The sequence below is a fragment of the Diabrotica virgifera genome, chromosome 4 (genome assembly GCF_917563875.1).
Source record: "Diabrotica virgifera virgifera chromosome 4, PGI_DIABVI_V3a".
NCBI classification, from domain to species: domain Eukaryota; kingdom Metazoa; phylum Arthropoda; class Insecta; order Coleoptera; family Chrysomelidae; genus Diabrotica; species Diabrotica virgifera.
This window is the reverse complement of record NC_065446.1, coordinates 121350484-121373908: the sequence shown is the minus strand read 5'-3', so window position 1 is coordinate 121373908 and position 23425 is coordinate 121350484. Positions and strand designations below refer to the sequence as shown.

Below are 23425 nucleotides of genomic sequence, written 5' to 3'. Positions count from 1 at the left end.
TTAGAATCACTCCAAACAGAAAAGGTCTTTAGTGATTTTTCTGTTAAGTTAATAGTTTTTTTTATATAAGCAATTGAAAATTTTGAAAATTGCGATATCGACCATTTTTAACCCTAAATCGGACATTTATCTAAAAATTTCAAAGTTGCCAAGGTAGGTAGATATTCTTTAAACATTGATTGATGAAATCCCAAGGAGTTTTTTGCAATACAATATCGGAAACCCCTTTGTTTTTTAATTGCTAATCAAGCGGGCGCGACACTGTAGTATAAGTGAGGACGTTTGAGTTGGCATAAATTCATTATCTCGAGAATGGGCAAATTTCAAGAGCAATCCTCAGACAGGTCGATTTTTATTTTTAAATTAGGACTTTTTGGCATATATATAATACTAGTGACATCATCCATCTGAGCGTGATGACGTAATCGATGATTTTTTTAAATGAGAGTAGGGGTTGTGTGATAGCTCATTTGAAAGGTTATTTAATTCTCTATTCACTAATATAAACATTAACATAATTATTTATACAGGGTGTACAAAAATTTTTTTTTTATTAAATTAACTTTGATTAAATTTGACAAATAGAAAAAAAAGTTTTTTGTACACCGTGTATAAATAATTATGTTAACGTTTATATTACTGAATAGAAAATTAAATAACCTTTCAAATGCGCTATCACACAACCCCTACTCTTATTTAAAAAAATCATCGATTACGTCATCACGCCCAGATGGATGACGTCACTAGTATTATATATATACCAAAAAGTCCTAATTAAAAAATAAAAATCGCCCTGTCTGAGTATTTCTCTTGAAATTTGCCCACTCTGGAGATAATGAATTTATGCAAACTCAAACTTCCTCACTTATACTACAGTGCCGCGCCCGCTTGATAAGCAATTAATAAAACAAAGGGGTTTTCGATATTTTATTGCAAAAACTCTTCGGAATTTGATCAATCAGTGTTTAAAGAATATCTACGTACCTTGCCAACATTGAAATTTTTAGATAAATGTCCGATTTAGGGTTAAAAATGGTCGATTTCGCAATTTTTAAAATTTTCAATCGCTTATACAACAAAAACTATTAACTTAGGAGAAAAATCACTAAAGACCTTTTCTGTTTGGAATGATTCAAAAAACTTAAAAAAAATTTGTTCGATGCAAAAAGAATAATTTTAGGAAAAACCCCTAATCTTTCCCCTCGCCTGGCAAGGTCTTATGCTCTTCAGAATCGCCTGTCATTGTACACATTTCTTCTAAATGACTTACTCAAACACATACTTAAATTTAAACCTTACAGGAGAAAGTTTATTTTACCCCCTAAATTTGCACTTTTCGATTCACCTGGTAGATACACGTGCGCCGCTGAGGCCTGCCAGGTCATGGTTTTTAGCCTTGGTGTGCTATGAATTATCACTAGACAAATTTCTAGCCTTACAGGACGACCGTTAGTCGAAGGGTTCACTAGCTCTTAGACTATTAATTAGTTATGGCCATATCAGCTTTTATTTTTCGCTTCGATGTCCCTGTTTTAGATATATGTCTGAATATCTGAATATATATCATGTATATGGAATATTTGAATATGTAATATATAGATTATAATACTGTAATTTACCTAATAGGTAATTACACTTTGTAAAATCTAAAGTATGAGATCAGAAACATAACGATAACGATAGCAATTCGTACCTTTCAATCAAAATGACGTAAATGGATTTGATAATTCGAAAGTGAATATTTATTTAATACATAAAATCATTTCTTAAGTACATGCTAAGTGTATACTTATAGACTGAATACTGAATAGCAATTTTAATACATACCAGTAGTAAAAGTAAATAATATAAGTAGGTATCTATTGTTTCAAGAAAACTATTTAGACCAGTACACGTTCAAAGTGAATTGCCATCACATTTACAGTGACAAAACCATGTCTGTCTGTACTGTATAGAATGAAAGTAAATAATGTAAAAGTAAAATACACCCAGAGGGAGTCACCGGTTCACAAATTATCTTATTCAAAAACATGGCTCCTTATTCTTCCTGGACCTCTTTTTCCATACACCTTAACTTGAAGTATGGTCCGAAGTATGTCATTCTCACATTCTGTAAAGTTGATTTCATGTAATCGGCTGAACTATCTTCCCATGAAGTCTTCTGAAGCGGTGCCGCCCAAAATCCCGACAGCCAAAATCCCGACAGTCAAAATCCCGACGGCCAAAACACCGATACGCCAGAATCCCGACACGCCAGAATCCCGACACGCCAGAATCCCGACACGCCAGAATCCCGACAGGCGAAAATCCCGACATGCAACAATCCTGGCATAAGTAAAAATTCCGACTTTTGTTTAATACTTTTAATACAAAATACTTTTGTTTAGTAACAAAAAATAAAAAACAGATGGCCATAAACAAAAAACAAGAAATAAATGTAATTATGTGTTAAAAAGAAACTTATAAAACCTGTAGGGATTCTGGTCTGTCGGGATTATGGCATGTCGAGATTCTGGCGTGTCGGGATTTTGGCTGTCGGGATTGTGGCTGTCGGGATTTTGGGGTAGACCCCTTCTGACTGAAGTCTATACTTCCCAAAAGTAACAAAAATAAAACTTTTTTAATTAATAAATGTTTTGTTTTGATAACAAAAATAAAACTTTTTTAATTAATAAATGTTTTGTTTTTTGATATCTGTTTCCGAAGTGGAAATCTAAACGTCAAATAAATTTATTCTAAAGTAAAATTGTTGTGTATTTCCAAAAAAATTTAAATAAAAAAATTATAAAAATACTGGGACACGTCAACTTTTAAATTCAAATGGGCGCTTTAAAAACGTAAATTTAAATATAGATGATCTACAGGATGATTCCCGCAAATACTGCATAGTCCTTGATCTCTAGTTTTAATGGATCAGCCTGTTTATTTTTATGTTCTTAGAAGCTAGTTCATAACAACGTCTCAAAAAAGTGAATTATGTAGGGTCTATTATAAATAAAACAAGGTGAAATTTTGAAATTATTTTAAGAAAATTTCGTCCATTACAAAACCCAATAGATTTGAACTTAATTTAGAAAATGTATGTCTTTATTCAGCTAATTTAAAAAATTATACCATTACAATATTTACAGTGTAATAAATTATTAATTTAAAAATTTTATGTTTGTATTTCCTATCTGGACGAAAATTCTACATATTTTTAAAATTTCATCTTTTATTATTCATAATAGGCCCTACATGATACACTATTTTGATGTGAGGCCGCAGGACCCGATATGATCCCCTCAATTTTCCTTAAAAATCTACATCCAAGTACACAATCGAAACTACTTGAGCTATATAACATTATATGGACAAGCCAAGAATTTCCTTCTCTCTGGCAACAATCGCTTGTTATTCCAATCAAGAAATCTGATTCACTGTATAACAAAGTAAACTCTTTCAGACCAATCTCTTTGACATGCACACTGTGCAAAATCTTAGAAAAGATGCTTAATTTTCTACTTATCTAGTATCTTGAAAAGAAATGTTTTTTCGACAAAGCCCAATCAGGATTTAGGAAAAATCGCTGTACACTAGACAACCTAATTATCTTACAAAATGAAATTGCACATGCCTTCGCCAGCAACAGAGATTTAATTGCTGTATCTCTCGACATAGAGGGCGCATTTGATACAGTTCAGAAATCGATAGTTCTAGAAACACTTCAAAAAATGAAATTATATGGTAATGTATATTACTTTCTCGAGAACTTTTTGTCTAATAGAACCTTCAGGGTCTCTACCAACGGAAAATTCTCGGTAATACATCTTACTGAAAATCGTATAATAAAAGAATCTGTTCTAAGTACTACTCTATTATTGATAAGTATAAATAATATTGGCACACTGATTCGACCCACAGTCAAATATACAATATACGCAGATGATCTGGTAATTTTCTCTCAAGGCAAAACCACATCATCCACTTGCGCTTTAATTCAAACTACTTTAAATATTATCCACAGTTGGTCAAAAGGAACAGGATTTAAATTCTCATCAAAAAAATTTAAATAGTTCATTATAGTAAAAAACATAATCCCAACTTAATTAATTTAACCTTAAATGGCACCCCACTCCCACTACAAGTAATACATCAACAAAAATCTTTAGGTGTAATCTTTGATGAAAAGTTATCTTGGAAATATCATATTCAAGAATTAAAAGGTAACCTGTCTTAAAAGAATAAATATCTTAAAATCACTAGCGCATCATCAGTGGGGAACAGATAAAGATGTGTTGCTGAGAATTTACCGATCTTTACTTCGTTCAAAAATGGACTATGGAAGTATATTATACATGTCAGCTCCCAATTCACAACTAAAGTGCCTCAATATCATCCAAAACACCGCTCTTCGGATATGTCTTGGTGCGTTTAGATCTAGTCCCATTGAAAGTATTCAAATCGAAGCTAACGAATAAGCTAATCCAAATAATCCAAATAAATGGAAGCTAATCCAAATAATCCAGTCAACGGGTTAATCAACTCTACCAAACCAACAATAGTAAACAAACCCAGAACAGTAATACCAGCTTCTCGAATTCTTAAAGAACTAGTAGGTAATATAGACTTACGAACTACTATTCCAATCTCATATTCTATCATTCCACCATGAACAATAACATTGTCCACTATAAATAACAGTCTATTAACATATAACAAAAAAAAACCCTAGTTCCGCCCTAAAGTCATCCTTCCTCGAACTCATCCACACGAAACAGTATGACTCAATCATCTACACAGATGCTTCTAAACTCGAAGATCAAGTTGGTTCGTCCGTGACTACCACCAACGAAGTTATAGCTACCTACCGTCTTCCTAATTACTGTAGCATCTTCACAGCCGAACTATATGCTGTCATGAAAGCACTTAGTTGTCCAACCAACAAAAGCAAAAACCTTGCAATCTGCACTGATTCGCTATCATCCATACTATCCATCAAGGAAATTTACTCCCAAAACCCACTAATTCAAAATATCCACAATGCATGCCACCAATTGTTAGATAAGAACGTGTCGGTTAGCATTATTTGGACTCCATCGCACGTGGGTATTACAGGAAACGAAAAAGCCGATCAAGCAGCCAAAGAGGCATCCCGTTCTGCCATTCCAATGGAGAGCATACAACTTGGTGTAGATTTACAACATACAGTAAACCAAATGTACTTGAGAGTCTGGCAAAACCTATGGAATAGAACAAGCTCAAAACTCCATAGTATTCAACCTAGAATACCTGCTTTAAAAATACCAGCACTTTGTAGAAGGGACAAAGTTGTCATGAGAAGACTAAGCATTGGACATTGCCGTCTTACACATGGTTACCTGATGAGCCAGGGAAATCCTCCTTGGTGTCATACCTGCAACACTCGTGTCACCGTCAAACACATACTAGTTGAGTGCCAGCTATACACGAACACCCGAAGACAACATAAACTGGATGAAGACCAAACCTCCACTCTTAGTGATACTAGTAACTTTAATAATGTGATAATGTTTCTCAAAGACTCTTGGTTATACTACGTCATATAAATGTTATTTTTTATCATTTTGCTGATATTGTAATTTCTTAATTTAAATTCTTTATTTTCTTAACTTTTATAATTTAAACATATTGTAAACCTTACTTTTGTAACCGTGTCAATGGACTGCGTTGCTGAGACACTTTAATTTAAATAAAATTAAAAAACAATCGTTTGAACTTTGATGTCAAATCACTATAATTCTACAGGGTGTGAATATTGCTACTAAATTGATAAAAAAACGTAATTATCTTTTAAACTACCTCGTATAATATTACAAAAATTTACCCAAAAATGTAAAAATATATAGGGTATTCCATTAAAAAAAAAACACAAAAATTTGAGTCACCCTATCAATACGGGTAGCCCTGTATATTTGAAAATACTTGTAAAATTATGGCCCTATCTGTGCCCCAACTTTTACCTAATAGCTTTTTTCGTATGTCTTACGACAAACGAGTAACTGGACTTCTTAGCACCAATGCCCGCCCCACCCTGTATACAGGGTGAGCCACGCTCAACGGGACCGAGCCTACCGGGGAAACGGCTAAAGATATTAAAAATTCCTTCAGGAGGAATACGTAGATCAGTACCGGCTACAAATAAAAATTTGTGAAATATATACAGGGTGTCCCAATTTAGCGTAACGATATAAAGTTATATATTTTTAAATGGAACAACCTATATTTCACTTTAATTTTGAATTCTACTGAACAAAATATTGTTATTTTATTCAACATTCCCTATACCTATTTTTGATAGATTTCGATTTATTTGGGTTTTTCTGAAAATTTCGCGAAATTAATTAATTACACATTATCGCATGAATTTTAATTAACGTCTTTTTGTCAGTTAGTTGTCAACTGTCCATGCTTTACATCAGAATAATTACCATTTGAAACTAATCTACAGAGTGTTCGCAATCTGAAGTGTCAATACTGTACAATATTTTGTATAATTACTTTCTTAACTTAAATGGGACACCCTGTATTTTACTTTAATTTTGAATTCTAATAAAAAAAAATAATATTACTTTATTAAACAATCCCTGTCCCTATCTTTGCACTATTCTTGAAATTAATTAATTATATTTTATTACATAAAGTTCTAACTTAAACAAAATACGCTATATTTGAATGCTTCAACAATTTTTATAATCAAACTGTTATAAAATTTTATATTAAAATCTAGTATCTTCAGATCTATTTGCATTATATTACCTGGAACATTAAATGTCGTTAATTATTTAGCTCATTATACATTATAAAGAACGTCATGAAAAAAACAAAAGGTACCTAGCTGTCAAACTAATAGTCAACCTATTAACTGTATTGCTTTCAATTAATAGAAATGGCAGATTATTCCATTGAAGACCGAGTAAATATGATTTTAATACTGGGTGAATGTGATCAAAACAGTTTGTTAGCATCAAGAGTCTATGCTGAGAGATTTCCCTTAAAACGTCATCCTCTTAAAGAAGTATTTGAAAGAGTCTTAACCAGGTTTCGTGAAACTGGCAGTGTTGTTTATTCTAAACGAAAATTGATAAATCCCATAACTGAAGATGAAAATACTGAATTAGAAGTTATTCAATCAGTTATTGAAAATCCAAATACAAGTACAAGGACGATGGCCAGGGAAATTGAAGTAAGCCAAACTAATATACGCAGAATTCTTAAAAAATATAAATATCACCCATACTATATTCAAATGCATCAGCATTTGTATGGAACTGATTTTGAACGTAGGTTAGAGTTTTGTTTATGGTTTCTAGACAAAACGGGAGCAGATCAACATTTTTTTGATAAAATTTTGTTCACTAATGAGTCTACTTTCCATAATAATGGACTCGTGAATCGGCATAACTTTCACTATTATATTACGGAAAATCAACATGAATATAGATGTATTGATGGACAAAACCTATGGTCCCTTAATGTATATGGTGGAATAATAGGAGAACATGTGATAGGACCGTATTTTTTAATGGCCATTTAAATGGACAAAAGATTTTAAGATTTCTACGAAGAGACTTTTAGATACTTTTGCAAAATATCCCTTTAAATATTAGAAGAACAATGTTTCTGCAGCTAGACGGTGCTCCAGCACATTACAATAATTACACGCGTAATGTTAGAGAATATTTAGAGAGAAAATTTCCCGGAAAGTGGATAGGTAGGGGTGGTGCTGTCAATTGGCCTCCTAGATCACCTGGGTTAACATCAATGGACTTTTTTTTGGGGATATATTAAAAGTTTGGTTTATCAAACTCCACCTACAACCGCGGAAGACATGAAAACGCGTGTTCGTAATGCGTTTGCAACAGTTACTCCAGAAATGTTAAGAAAAGTAAAACAAAATTTTGAACACAGAGTGAGGTTATGAATTGAAGAAAATGGACACCATTTTGAACATTTAATGTAAATTAATTTTTTCCAGTGTGTTTTGTTTAACTTTATGCAATAAAGTGTAATTAATTAATTTCAAGAATTTCAAAAAAACGCAAATAAATCGAAAATTATCGAGGATATGTATAGGGATTGTTTAATAAAATAATATTATTTTTTTGATTAGAATTTAAAATTAAAGTAAAATACAGGGTGTCCCACTTAAGTTAAGAAAGTAATTATACAAAATATTGTACAGCATTGACACTTCAGATTGCGAACACCCTGTAGATTAGTTCCAAATGGTAAATATTCTGCTGTAAAGCATGGACAGTTGACAATTAAGTGACAAAAAGACGTTAATTAAAATTCATGCGATAATGTGTAATTAATTAATTTCGCGAATAGTACATTTTCAGAAAAACCCAAATAAATCGAAATCTGTCAAGAATAGGTATAGGGAATGTTGTGCAGTAGAATTCATAATTAAAGTGAAATATAGGTTGTTCCATTTAAAAATATATAACTTTATATCATTACGCCAAATTGGAACACCCTGTATATATTTCACAAATTTTAATTTGTAGCCGGTACTTACCTACATATTCCTACGGAAGAAATTTTTAATATCTTTAGCCGTTTCCCCGGTAGGCTCCGTCCCGTTGAGCGTGGCTCACCCTGTATACCTCTCTACAGAGAACTTCACAAAAAGATCTAGTGTATGTTTTCTCAAGATCAATGAGTACCATAATATGATAATTTTTTTTATTCCTAAATATTTACCATCAGCTGTTTTATAATGAAAATTACGTCTTTTAATAGAACGTTGGGTGTTTGATAAATATTTACTGAAAGACATAGGGCCGGTTGTTCGAACGCTAATCAACAATGATCACTATCAAATATTTAATTACTGTCACCAAAACTGTCAATGTCAACTTTTATTGGGTTGCTGAAAACATAATTGATTATAATTATGAGATTAGTTAATCAATTAACATAACAATTATTAACATAATTGATTAAGTAATTTCATAATTATAATTAATTATGTTTTCAGCAACCCAAACAAAGTTGACATTGACAGTTGGTGACAGTAATTAAATATTTGATAATGATCATTGTTGATTAGCGTTCGAACAACCGGCCCTTAGTGACTTGGCAAGAATGGGGAGCTGTGGACAGAAAATTAAAACGTGATGCGATAATTACTCCATTAAAATGTTACATTTTTTAAGCCGTACCTTGCATTTGTTAGAGGAGTCAATTTTATTTCTTTAATGTGTAGGAGGGATCAGTAGAAGCTTAAGATCAAGTTTTTGGGGGCGCCACCCTTGTCCCCCGGCCGCCATCTGGGAAATGGTGTGCAAAGGGGTTTCGCGCTATATCTCGTAAACTACTAACCCTACGGAAAATCTAATTAAACATGAAATGTAGCAAATTAAATTTTCTACAATTTTATTTCAATTACTTTTTATCGTCAAGTGACCAACAAAAAAGATATAAACAAAAATATGTAAAAAAAATTTAACAAGACTCCTTTTGGAGGTTATAACGTTCATTTTTTGAGGTTTTCTCAGTTCATTTTAAAATAACGTAACATAGTAGCAATTTTGTAGAGGGTTTTTCAGCGAACAATTTCCACTATAAATTTGTTTAATTCTATTTATTTATATAAGTGTTACAGAGCTCCAAACTTGACCAGATTCTCGAATGCTCATAGGGATATAATAAAAACAAAAGTTAGGCTTACTTTTCTATCTATATATATTTTTTACTCATACAATGTATTATGATTTTAACATTCCTATACTACTATTAATCTGTTTTTGAGCTTTCTCCCCATTATAAAACTTATAACCCGAAGCATATATAGAAACGGCCCAAGAAGTTTTTTGAGGAAAAATTCGCCGCTTCAGAAGAAGAATGACGCAACCGCATATTGCAAAATTCTTAGGAAGAGCAAAAAACAAATTTTTATTATCAAAATTATAAAGTATGATCAAAATTAGCCATTCACCACACCGTGGTCAGGATCTCGAGATATAAGCGTTTTTAGAGTGTGCCGCTTTTTGATGAAGTAACAAAACTTTTTTCCTATTGTATATTTTGACTTGAAAGGGCCTAACCGGGTAAGATGATGAAAAGTGCCCCCAACTCGATTCGAATTCCATATAGGTCACCATTTAGCATATATAGTGAAACTAACTTTCTGAAATTTTTAGCCCCCTAGGTGGTCATGTGACCCACCTAGAGCCTAATTAGGGTTTTTAGGTTTTTATTTTTTATCTCAGCCGCATAGAGAACTAGCGAAAAACTTTAAATAAAAAAGTTGTAAGCTTTAAAAAGTTCTGCCCGAAAAAATTTTTGTTTTTAATTTTTGGCGGGAAATTTAAATTTTAGAACGATTTCAAGATTTTAAATGAGTATAAAAAAATAACTAAGACATTAGTTTTCACGAAAAAAATATATAACGTGTATTTTTTAATAGTGTTTCACTCTAAATTTTTTCAAATTTTTAAAACTGGTGAGACGCACCTTTTAAAATAAAAAACCGCATTTTTTCGGTTTTTTTTTCGTTTTTTGATACAATTTTATACATATTTTGCAAAAAAGGTAACACCGTACACCGTAACACCGTGAAAATTAATTGGGGTTTGCTTAATAAAAATTTTTTGTAACGCCATCCATTTTCAAGATACAGGGCGTTGAAGAAAATAAAATTTTACACATTTTTTACGATTTTGCCCAAACTGCTGGCAACATTGTAATACAATTTGGGCGAGTTTTAAGAGGTAGTTGTTGTGCATTTGTTGACATACAATTAAGAATTTCATATTTATCATTGGCGCGCATAGGGGTAATGGTCTGAACTTTTTAAAGAAAAAAGATAGTACGCCACTGACGTATTTCAAATTAACAATCGTTTTTGAATTCCTCGTTCAATTTGTGACAAAAAATCTCTCTTCCTATTTTTTTCATACGAGGCGTCGTTTTGCTGCAAAAAATAAAATATCTTAACGCTTCCAAAGTATTCGAATTAGTTTTTATAATGGATGTACGAGTTTATGTAGATGTAGAAACTACTATTATAAGTAGTATTTTATTTTATAGAAGTTCGAATACTTTGTAACGGTTAAGATGTTTTATTTTTTGAATAAAAATGACGTGTCGTATGAAAAAATAGGAAGATATAGTTTTTGTCACAAATTGAACGAGGGATTCAAAAACGATTGTTGATTTGAAATATGTCAATGGCGTACTATCTTTTTTCTTTAAAAAGTTCAGACCATTACCCCTATGCGCGCCAATGATAAATATAAAATTCTTGATTGTCAAAAAGTGCACAACAACTACCACGAGCCGTTAAATACCGCTATGAATTCCACGATTTTATTGGTTAGAACTACCCACGTGATATCTGTGTTCGTATTGGTCAGAGTGACAATCAGCTGTTAGACATCATTATGTGATGGAATTTTTATTTTGATGTAAATAAATATTTATTACTGATAATTTGTATAAGCAAAATTATTGTACTGCACTGCACCTACAGTGACTCACAGCCTCAATTCTGAAATGATACAGTCGCTACTCAATAAAACTGTAGCTTTTGTCAGTGACTCAATATTAGAAAAAAATTACATACTGAAAGTAAGTTACTAACTATAAGTCCTCTAAAATAGCATAAGCTATGTTTTGGGTTTCAGATATACCATACTTAAATAACAATAATCCTTTAATTATTTTGTGTATGATTTTGATATCAGCTAAAATTAATAAAGAAAACAAAACTCCTTGTTGCTTATTTCTTTGGCTGATATATTTATTTCTTGCAGTTCAGCTATGCCGATTATTATTTTGTAATATCCGTCTAATTGTTTCATGGTTACATCTTTTTCCAAACTGTCTTTCCACCTCATCTCTCAATTTTGGTGCACTTTTTTGGGATTATTTGCTATTTCTCTGACAATACATCTTATTGTTCGTCCGCTATAACTTTTCCCATGCGTCACGATTCATTTTCAAGCAAATTAAGTCAAAACATTAAGTGAAACGAATGTCGATGTGTATATACATTTTGTATACTGTATATTATATACTAAACACATCAGCGTACGTTTCACTTTATGTTTTGACTTAATTTGTTTGAAAATGAATCGTGACACATGGGAAAAGTTGTAGCGGACGAACTATAGCTATTAGGACTTTGGAGACGGCTGCTCTGAAAAGTTCGTTTGATGTACATCCGTACAGCGTATAGCATCTCCCTATGCTTCATTTTCCTTGAATCTTTCCCTGCATACTGAGTTGGAGCAAATTGTTTTGGCCCATACATGGCAACATTTTTCATACGAATTTCTAGTTACATACAACCTATCTTTTCATGTCGTAAGGCCAAACCCAGTTATACCAGGAAATTGTCTCAGGCCATAGCATTATTCTCTACATATAAAAACTTAAGAAAGTGTGTCCTTTTAGGTGACACAACTGGGAGTGTCCCAGGTCCTGGCGCTGGGAGTGTTAATTATTGCATATTTGAAACCCAAAACATAGCTTATGCTATTTTAGAAGACTCATACTAACTTACCTACTTTAAGTATGTAAGTTTTTTCTAATAAATATTGAGCCACTGACACAAGCTAGCTTTATTGAGTAGCGACTGCATCATTTAAGCTGTGAGCCCCTGTATATGTTTATCAATCGTGGCCTAGCTACACATTAAAATTGTTTCGTTGATCATTCCCTGCTTTGCTTTCTTCAGCGTGCACACTGATTTTTGTACAGCAGCTTTTGTAGCCAATAGTTACTCTTGTTTGTTTTCTAGATTTTTCCTAATCAGGACTTGATTTCTTTTTGGTTAGTTACTGTCTCCCTTCTACAATAGAGAGAGAGTTTGGGGCTTATTCGTTAAAGTGTTGGAATGCTTGTGGGTTTTGATATATGTACATACTACCACAACTCTCAATATAAAATTTGATCAAACTAAACTGATAGTGTGACCACTAGATTTTTAAAATTTGAACAAACTGCAGTTGTGGCGTCACTTCCTGAGTTTGCTCAAACTGTTTGATCAAATTATTTGATAGTGAAACCACGACTTTAAGGATTTAAGTAACATCAATTTAATTTGCAATAAAAAAGATCATGAAGATTTGACGATGCTTGTAAATACATACACCCGATTTAGATAATTTAAGTGACAGAAATTTTTAGATTGTCTTTTCAAATATACCTACATGCAACAAAAAATTTAATCAAAATTTGCATAAAAAAATTGAAGTGTTTTAAAGTTTCAATATGTAAAAACATTGAACCACAGAAACGGTTTTTCTCCACAAAGAAACAAAAATCGTAGCAACATATTTATAAGTGTTAAAAAAAACGTTTAAAAATCCAAATGTAAATGAAATATTAAATTTCAGATATTTTAAAAGGACACAAGACACAACATGTCCTATATTTCACAAAATGCCGAAGAAAATCATAATTATATAATATAACATATAATTTCCCCTAAATTACTTTTTCCCATATCCAGTATATTTACTTTTATGTAAATTATCTGTTTTTAATTTTCATGCATTTATAATTTAATTTATAAGATCTATTCTAGTGCTGCTGTGTTTGTATTGAACAACTGAAATAAATTGAAATAATATTATTACTATACAATAATTGTTTATATTTTTTATGAGACAAAAGAAATATTTTATGAGACTAGGTACAGTCTAGAAAGCAGACTAGTAGAAACGAATAAATAGTGTTTTTTTAATCAATACTGTTTTTCAATATTGATTTTCTACCACACTTTTATTTCTATCACAAAAATTGTCAATTGTAAGATAAACAAGAAATATTTTTCCGTTATCCTCGGTCAGCAGACTTGTTTTCTTGAAACGACACTTTGCATACAATATCGGTATTTAAATATCCCGCTCTGTCATTCTTAATCATTTGACCAATACGAACACAGATATCACGTGGGTAGTTCTAACCAATAAAATCTTGGAATTCATAGCGGTTATTAACGCTTCGTACAACTACCTCTTAAAACTCGCCAAATTTTATCACAATGTTGCCAGTAGTTTCGGCAAAATCGTAAAAAATGTGTAAAATTTTGTTGTCTTCAACGCCCTGTATCTTGAAAATGGATGGCGTTACAAAAAATTTTTATAAAGCAAACCCCAATTATTTTCCAATTTTTTACCTATTCCAGTGACGGTGTTACCTTTTTTGAAAAATATGTATAAAATTGTATCAAAAAACGAAAAAATGCGGTTTTTTATTTTTAAAGGTGCGTTTCACCAATTTTAAAAATTTGAAAAACTTTAGAGTGAAATATTATACAAAAATACACGTTATATATTTTTTTCGTGAAAACAAATGTCTTAGTTATTTTTTTATACTCATTTAAATTTTTGAAATCGTTCTAAAATTTAAATTTCCCGCCAAAAATTAAAAAGAAAATTTTTTCGGGCAGACATTTTTAAAGCTTACAACTTTTTTATTTAAAGTTTTTCGCTAGTTCTCGATGCGGCTGAGATAAAAAATAAAAACTTAAAAACCCTAATTAGGCTCTAGGTGGGTCACATGACCACCTAGGGGGCTAAGAATTTCAGAAAGTTAGTTTCACTATATATGCTAAACGGTGACCTATATGGAATTCGAATCGAGTTTTCATCATCTTACCCGGCTAGGCCCTTTTCTAAAAAACTTCTTCTGGATTATGTTTTATTGTTGTGTTGGTTAAAAGTATAAACTAAAAAGTTTGTCACTCAACTTTTTTAAGTAAACATGAAACTAACGAAATATGATGACAAAATGTTTAAAAACTAACAACTCCTTTTTTAATGTGTTTAAATATTTAGGACAAATCCCTTTGTTATCTACATACTTCAGAGATTAAACAGTAAAATTTTCAAAAGGAAATATTTACAGCGACCAAAGATACAGCGAAGTAAATTTGAAAAATCATCAAAATTGATTTTCGGCATTTTTGTATAAAATTTGATTTTTGAACATGTTCCACCAAATCTAGATAAAAATAAACTTAATATTCGGATTCAGCGACCTCGAAAACATAAAAATAGATAAAACTTGGTCATTCACTTTAAATTTTATTTTCGTGGTCGGCATAAAGATTGCTGCCGCTCGACTAATAGATAGAAAACATTTTTTTTATTGTATTCCTATGACTATTTCACTCATCTTAAAATTTTCACTTAATCTGACCAATCACCAATCAAAGACAGCTTGTGTTATCGCGAAAACACCAACTGTCTTTCAATTCTGATTGGTCTATCAGCTTCGTGTTTTCAACGACGTAACGATGGATACCGATTTCAAAGCAAAGTTTGACGTTTGCCAAAAAAATTATTGTAGCTGTATATGTCAAAATGAGTCGTTTCGGTGGTACTTCAAACGAAGTTATAAACCAAAACATTGAAGAAAATATACCGGAGTAACACAAGAAAATCTAAATCTTATATATGGAGACAATTTATGATGTTCTGTGTGGATCGCAACTACAAATTAGATGCAGAAAATAAGAACGAAAGACTAGCATTCATTCTAAAAGACTGGGCCTTCAACTATTTGTTGTTATAGGTAAAAAATAAATATTACAAATTATTTATAGTTATAATAAATATTTCATGATTATGACTAATTGTGAATTATTCAAAAAATGGGTAGATTTGGGTTACCTAGATCAAATGTATTATTATTAAATTCCTTCCTCTCATTCTACTGAATTTTTTACCTATCACTTTGTTCGTGAAATAGTCTAATAAAATACCACTCGTGATTTAGTTTATCTTGTAAGTCTGTCTTTTATTTCTAAACTCAACTGAGTTGCTTAAAGAAAACACCACTCGTCCTACGGACTCGTGGTGTTTTCAAGCAACTCAGTTTCGTTTAGAAGTAAATCGACAGACTTATCGCGAAAATTGAATCACTAGTGGTATTACTATTGAGAATTCGAGAATCTGGTTAAGACTGGAGCACTGTAAAACCTAGATAGTAAATAAAATTAAGAAACTTTATAGCTAAAATTGTTCAATGAAAAATCCTCTACAAAATCGCTATGATGTTATTTTATTGTGAAATGAACGGAAAAAAAGTTATAACCTCCAAAAAAACTTCTTACAAAATTTTCTCATATTTTTATTTATAACTTTTTTGTTGGTCACTTCACGATAAAAAGTAATAGATATAAAATTGTAGAAAATTTAATTTGCTATATTTTATGTGTAATTAAGTTTTCTGTAGGATTGCTAGTTTAGAAGATATAGCGCGAAAACCCTTTGCACCACTTTTTCCAATATGGCGGCCGGAGGACAAGGGTGACGACCCCAAAAACTTGAACCTAAGCTTCTACTGAACCCCCCTACACATTAAAAAAATAAAATTGACTCCTGTAACAAATGCAACCTAAACGTAACATTTTAATGGACTAAATTAAAAACCCAGATTTTTTTGAGTTGTGTTTCAGCTTACAAAGCATTATATTTTAAAGAAATTAGCATTACAGCATTTCTTAAAGTGGTTTAAACTCTAAAAAAACAATATTTTTTAGGTTCTTTAAAAATTTTCAAAGTGCCATCGTATTTTCATCTACGTTAATATCACTATTTTTCAGGAACTGCATCACCAGTTGTGCCTTCTCGAAAAGATCCCAATCTCTTAATCGTGGGTGTAAATAGATCTGTGGTGGCAGTCGAATGGGACGGAAAAAATAAACTGGGAGGTCAGCAAGTCCTTACTACACTGAGTCATCAATTCCCAGGTAGCAGGCTAAATGATGGCAAGGCTGACAAACAAGGAAGGTTGTGGTGGGGTAAGTTTCTGATTTGTCATAAATAGAATTTTAAATAGAATACAAACGAATTTTGAAAATTTTAATATATAGGGTGTTGTTTCAAGGTCACAATTACTTACATATATTTTTTTGTTAACCGGGACCTGGATTTTGTTATTGATTATTAAGTGGGCCGTGTGTGTTCTGAATGCGACATATTAGTCCAGAAAGCCACTGCGCATCCGCTAGAAAAAAATATTCTGATTTGGATTGTTTGCACAATATTACTCAAAAAGGACTCCTTTTAACAAATTTGCATGTTGCCAGGACCAAAAGGTGGTCAAAAATTTTTTAAACGTTTTTTTTTTTTGTTTTTTCCTAAAATTATTTTTTTGCATGGAAAAAAGTTTTTTTTAGGTTTTTTGGATCATTCCAAACTAAAAAGGTCTTTAGTGACTTTTCTCTAAAAATGATAGTTTTTGACATATATTATAAGCGAATAAAAATTGAAAAATTGCGAACTCGGCCATTTTTAACCCTCAAAAACTATGTGAAAAACTGAAAATTTGAATTTTGCCAAGATAGGAAGATATTCTTTAAACATCAATTGATGAAATCCCGAAGAGTTTTTTGCACTACAATATTCAAAACTCCTTTGTTTTTAATTGATAATCAAGCGTGCGCGACACTATTTTCCACCGTTGCATGTGTATAGTGCATACAGTATGGTGCAAATGAAAGGAATAAATTTGTTTTTTCGTAAACCGGCTACTTTAAGAAAAAATCCCGAAGTAGGTCGATTTTTATTTTTAAGTTATGATATTGTGGCATATATGGTATACTAGTGACGTCATCCATCTGGACGTGATGACGTAATCGATAATTTTTTTGAATGAGAATAGGGGTCGTGTGCTAGCTCATTTGAAAGGTTCTTCAATTCTCTATTCAGTAATATAAACAATTACATAATTATTTATACAGGGTGTCCAAAAAAAGTTTTTAATTAAATTATTTGAAAAAAGACATTTCATATTCAAATTTTACATACGTATTCAAAATACTACTGTTACCCGAAAACTAAAAAATGTTTATTTCACAAATAAACATTGCTTTTCGATTAAATTCAATATTCAAGCCAGCTCCCGCCAGCCACCTACCTCTTGGAAGTTTGAACATTTAATTTAAGCGAAAATCAATGTTTATTTGTGAAATTAACTTTGTTTTCTGATTTTTGAAAGCTATAAAATGTATCTTTAATTAAATAAAGTACATACATTCTTCTTTTTTTGTCAAATAATTTAATTTAATAAAAATTTTTTGGACACCCTGTATAAATAATTTTGCAAATGTTTATATTACTGAGTAGAGAATTGAAGAAACTTTCAAATGAGCTCGCAGACGACCCCTATTCTCATTTAAAAAAAATCATCGATTACGTACGTCATCACGTCCAGATGGATGACCATAGTATACCATATATGCCACAATATCATAACTTAAAAATAAAAATCGACCTGTTTCGAGATTTTTCCTTAAAGTCGCCGGTTTACGAAAAAACGAATTTATTCCTTTCATTTGCACCATACTGTATACACACATGCAACGGTGGAAAATAGTGTCGCGCACGCTTGAATAGCAATTAAAAAACAAAGGAGTTTTGAATATTGTATTGCAAAAAACTCTTCGGGATTTCATCAATCGATGTTTAAAGAATATCTACCACCTTGGGAACATTCAGATTTTCAGTTTTTCACATAGTTTTTGAGGGTTAAGGATGGCCGATTTCGCAATTTTTCAATTTTTAATCGCTTATATGTCAAAAACTATAATTTTCAGAGAAAAGTCACTAAAGACCTTTTCTGTTTGGAATGATTCAAAAAACCTAAAAAAAAAATTTTCCATGCAGAAAAATAATTTTAGGAAAAAAAAACGTTTAAAAAATTTTTGACCACCTTTTGGTCCTGGCAACATGCAAATTTGTTAAAAGGAGTCCTTTTTGAGTAAGATTGTGCAAAAAATCCGAATCAGAATATCTTTCCTAGCGGATGCGCAGTGGCTTTCTGGACTATATTATGTGTAATAAATATCAAAAAAAATATACAGGGTAGTTCTAAAGTTATTGATTCAGAAAGAAATGAGCAAAATCGATAAAACATCCTGTAACTCGGTTAAAAAATCGTTAGAGCCAATAAATGTGGTATATCAAGAACTACCTCAGTGGCCTCTATTCACCGTTTAAATATTTCCGTTTCCGCATGAAACACCCGGTATAAAAATTTAAGTCGTAAATAAATCACTTTTTCTATTTTGCTTGGAGGAGCGTTACTCTTTTATAAGGTTACATTACTACAACCAGCAGATATCACATGAAAAATAGCGCCTATTTTTAACTTTAACTGCCGGACTACTTATGCACATACAAATTTTCTATGTACGGTATACACCTTCATACATGCAATAGAATTTCTATGAAAAAATAATACTTTTAAAAATCCATATTATAAATAATGAGAGCACGTTAAACATTATCATTTGTATACATAACTACTAGTTTTTAAAAGGTTTTAGACCCAATTTCAATTAACGGCTTTGTGAAGTATTATCTTTCTTTATGAAGTCTTTACTTCTATTTAGCAGCTGAATTAGTAAGAATAACTTAATACACCTTCCTCTTTCATTAAAAAATATTTTCAAATACGTACTTTGAAAATAAATTAGTGTAATTAAAACACAAATAAAAAATGATATTTAATAGAAAAAAAAAACATTTGGTGCACCTTTGCACCACTGGTAAGTTCTATTAAATTTTAGTATAGTATAGTATTCAACGAGCATGTAATGACGGCTATTACTCACGATGATGAAGTTTGCGACACGAGCCGTAGGCGAGTGTCGTAATTCATCAGAGTGAGTAATAGCCATTACATGCGAGTAGAATACTATACTTTTTCTACGACCTTTTTTATTTTAATTAGTAAAAAATATACTCGAATAAACTAAGTACTCGTTATTTAAATTAAAATAATTTACAAAAATTCCTAAATGCTGTTTACCCCTAATACGTAGCTGAATAATTGGTTGCCTACTATTAGGCATTCCAATGAACTGTCAAACATGGCCGGAGGAGGTCAAAATCTGTTTACATCGACATTATTTGTAAAGAAAATCCTGTTTGGTTGTTTTTTTTTTTTGTTAATTGTGTAGGGAAATCTGCGAAATTGTATAACAAATTAAATATGAAGTGGTTTATCGCCTACAGAACTGAATTATCCCATAGTAGTTGCCAGTTTGTGTCAATAACTACTATGGGATAATTCAGTTCTGTAGGCGATAAACTACTTTATATTTATTTGCTATTACAATTTCGCTGTACAATTAACAATAAAAAATAAAACCAAACAGGATATTCCTTACAAAAACTGATATAAACACTATATTATTAAATTTTTGGAATGTTCAATTTGGAATGGTCAATTAGCAAATTCTTATGATTTGTAAAAATACAACAAGAAATAATCAATATAAGTTCTAGTCGTTTCAGAAAAATTATAAGCGTAAAGATTAAATTAATGAAAAAAAAATAATTCGAATAAAATTTAAAAGTTCTTCTTTGGTAATTTCAAAATCTTGACGATTATTTTTATGAGCGTATTTTGTCGTAAAAATAAGCAATAAAGACATTCCTCATTATCAAAACATAAAAAGAATAAAATTCGAGTGGTATTTCTCCTGTAAGATCATGTAATGTTATCTTATTTTCAGTATCATCCCAAATCGGTGCATGAGTATATTCAATTGCTCCTTTTGTCCAGTGTAATCGCCGTCTCGGTTGCGAGTTGTTTCTAGATTTAGATAAAACACACTGTTACATTTCACTCTGTTAACTTTTAAAATAATTGAAAATTTAATTGTCTTGTAGGAACAATCGGACCAGAGGTCAATTTGGTTGTCGCTTCCGATCAGGGTCTCTTTTACACCATTACCAGAGAAAATTTAAACGACCCTAAAGTAGCAGTGCAACCCGTGACGAATAGTAACGGTCTAGCATGGAATAAGGCAAACAACAAATTATACTACATTGATACGCCTACACTAAAAGTAGTGTCGTTTGACTATCATGACGGAAATGGCACAATTTCTTCTACTAACCAGACTGTTTTTGATCTTAGATCAACTCATAACGTTACAGGTAAGTTAAGTTATTTACACTTTTTTGTGAAAGATTTTAAGAAAAAAAGGGGTATATTATTTACTCTTGGTGAAATTTATAACGCAACAAATACAAATATATAAAAATAAATTGACTATAAATTTCCATATAAACTGACTATATACCAATAAAAGAACTTATTAGGGCTATCACAATATCAAAAAATAAGAAGGCAACAGGAACCTACCAAATCAACTTGGAATTTAAGGATAGGTATGGTAGTCACTTGATAGATTTAAAAATGTAGTTTTAACTATTTAGAATGGGAAATAAGCCACAATATTATTAAAAAATGATTTTTTATTAACATTCACAAGAAATAATACGAGGAAAATATCAATACCATACATAAAAGGACTATCCGAGAAACTTAAAACAATAGGAAATAAATTCAACATTTCAACAACATTCAAAACAACCAACACATTGAGATCTATTCTATCTAAAACTAAACCTAACAATGAACAAGAAAGGACAAAGAATTGTATTTATAAAATACCTTGTGAATGCGAACAGTTTTATATAGGTGAAACATCAAGACCATTAAACGTTAGAATAAGTGAACATCAATCTTATATTAAAAAAAGAGAATTTGATAGATCTCAAATATGTCAACACGCATGGGATAATGAACATAGAGTTCAGTGGAGAGATTCAAGTATAGTCCTGAAAGAAACAGATAGTAAAAAGAGAAAAATCAAAGAAGCGGCTCTAATTATGCTAAACGAAACCAATTGTGTCGCAAATTCCTCGGTGGAATGCAGTAGGATGTGGATACCCATACTGAAAGAGGAAGTCAATAGAAAGAAAATACCACAATTAGTAAGTCAATAGTCGAGTTAGTACATATTTTATATTTTAGTATTACTTATATACCCATGTATTATTGATATTATTTATAATTTAAACAAAATTATAGTAAAGTCAGAATTTGGTATTAATTTTGAGAGTAAATTAAATGTAAGACCAAATACTTACGATGTCGGGATAGTATCACGAGGTTTTTCCTGGTTTTCCCTCGTGATTTACTATGAGATCTCTAGCGCGAGAATTTTAATGTCACCGTTGCATGTGGTTGTCTTTTTAAAGACAGATCACATGCTATGATTTTTTTGTGACGGATATTCTTGAGTTGGGGTTGATTTCATGTAATCGAATGAACTATCTTTCAGTAAAGTCGTCCCAGGAACGCAACTCATAAATATTGGCAATATCATTTTAAAGTCTTCTACTTTAAAATGTATCATATGTATCTGAATTGCCGATATAAATGAGTCAAATTAAATAAATTATTAGAAGAATTTTTTTACTAAGCAACAACATTTTTGTTTATATTAATAGTATTTTGTATTTTGACAACGGCACCCGATTTGGGCAGCGAAACGTTAATAAAAAATCATTTTTTAATAATATTGTGGCTTATTTCCCATTCTAAATAGTTAAAATTGTAAAAATGCCACAAGAAAATAGCTTCAGAACAACATTAAAAATGTAGCTTTTGAGGTATCAGTCTGCTGAATGCAACTATAATGCAATCACCGGCAAAATTAACCGCCCACCTTGTATTTCTTTCAATTTGCAGAAATTATCAATCTTGGACCACATTTTATGAAAGATATGGTGAAAACCACCTTTGAGAAAAACAAAACGGTAAAATTAAAAAAAAGTCGTTAATCAAGGGATGACGGTCGAAAATTCAATACTTTTTCCCCATCCAAGAAGTGCACAACGTCCCTAAACAAATTTTCAATTCAAAAATTTATTTCGTTGAAGCGATGACGTTCCCTAATTTAATAATTTTTCCCCGTCCAAAAAGTGCACAACGTCCCTCAAGAAGTTTTCACTTCAAATATTTGTCTCGTCGAAGAGATGACGGTCACTAATTTATTACTTTTTCTCATCCAAAAAGTGCACAACGTCCCTAAAGAAAAATATTATTTCGTCGAAGTTATGACGGTCGCTAATTTAATACTTTTCTCATCAAAAAATTGCACAACTTCCCTAAAAAAGTTTTCACTTCAAAAATTTATTTCTCAGAAGCAATGACGGTTGCTAATTCAATACTCTTTCCCCATCTAAAAAGTTCACAACGTCACCAAAAAAGTTTTTACTTAAACAATTTATTTCGCCGAAACGATGACGGTCGCGATGACATTCGCTAATTCCATACTTTTTCCCCATCCAAAAAGTGGACAACGTCCCTAAAGAAATTTTCACTTCAAAAATTTATTTCGTTGAAGCGATGACGGTCGCTAATTTAATACTTTTTCCCCATCCAAAAAGTGCACAAAGTCCTTCAAGAAGTTTTCACTTCAAAAATGTATTACGTCGAAGCGACGACGGTCGCGTTGGCGGCCGCTAATTTAATAATTTTCCCATCCAAAAATGCACAACGTCCCTCAAGAAGTTTTTATTTCAAATAATTATTTCGTCGAAGCGATGATGGTCGCGATGAGGGTCGCTAATTT

General features: G+C 31.5%; 1 protein-coding gene across 1 annotated transcript in view; it reads left to right on the top strand.

Annotated features, from left to right (window-relative positions):
- Positions 1 to 23425, top strand: part of LOC114331750 (regucalcin) — a 166958-nt gene that overhangs the window by 49979 nt on the left and 93554 nt on the right. The window contains exons 3-4 of the mRNA XM_028281384.2: positions 16589 to 16786; positions 20667 to 20936. Of these exons, the coding sequence (XP_028137185.2) occupies positions 16589 to 16786; positions 20667 to 20936 (468 nt within the window). The remainder of the gene's footprint in view (positions 1 to 16588; positions 16787 to 20666; positions 20937 to 23425) is intronic.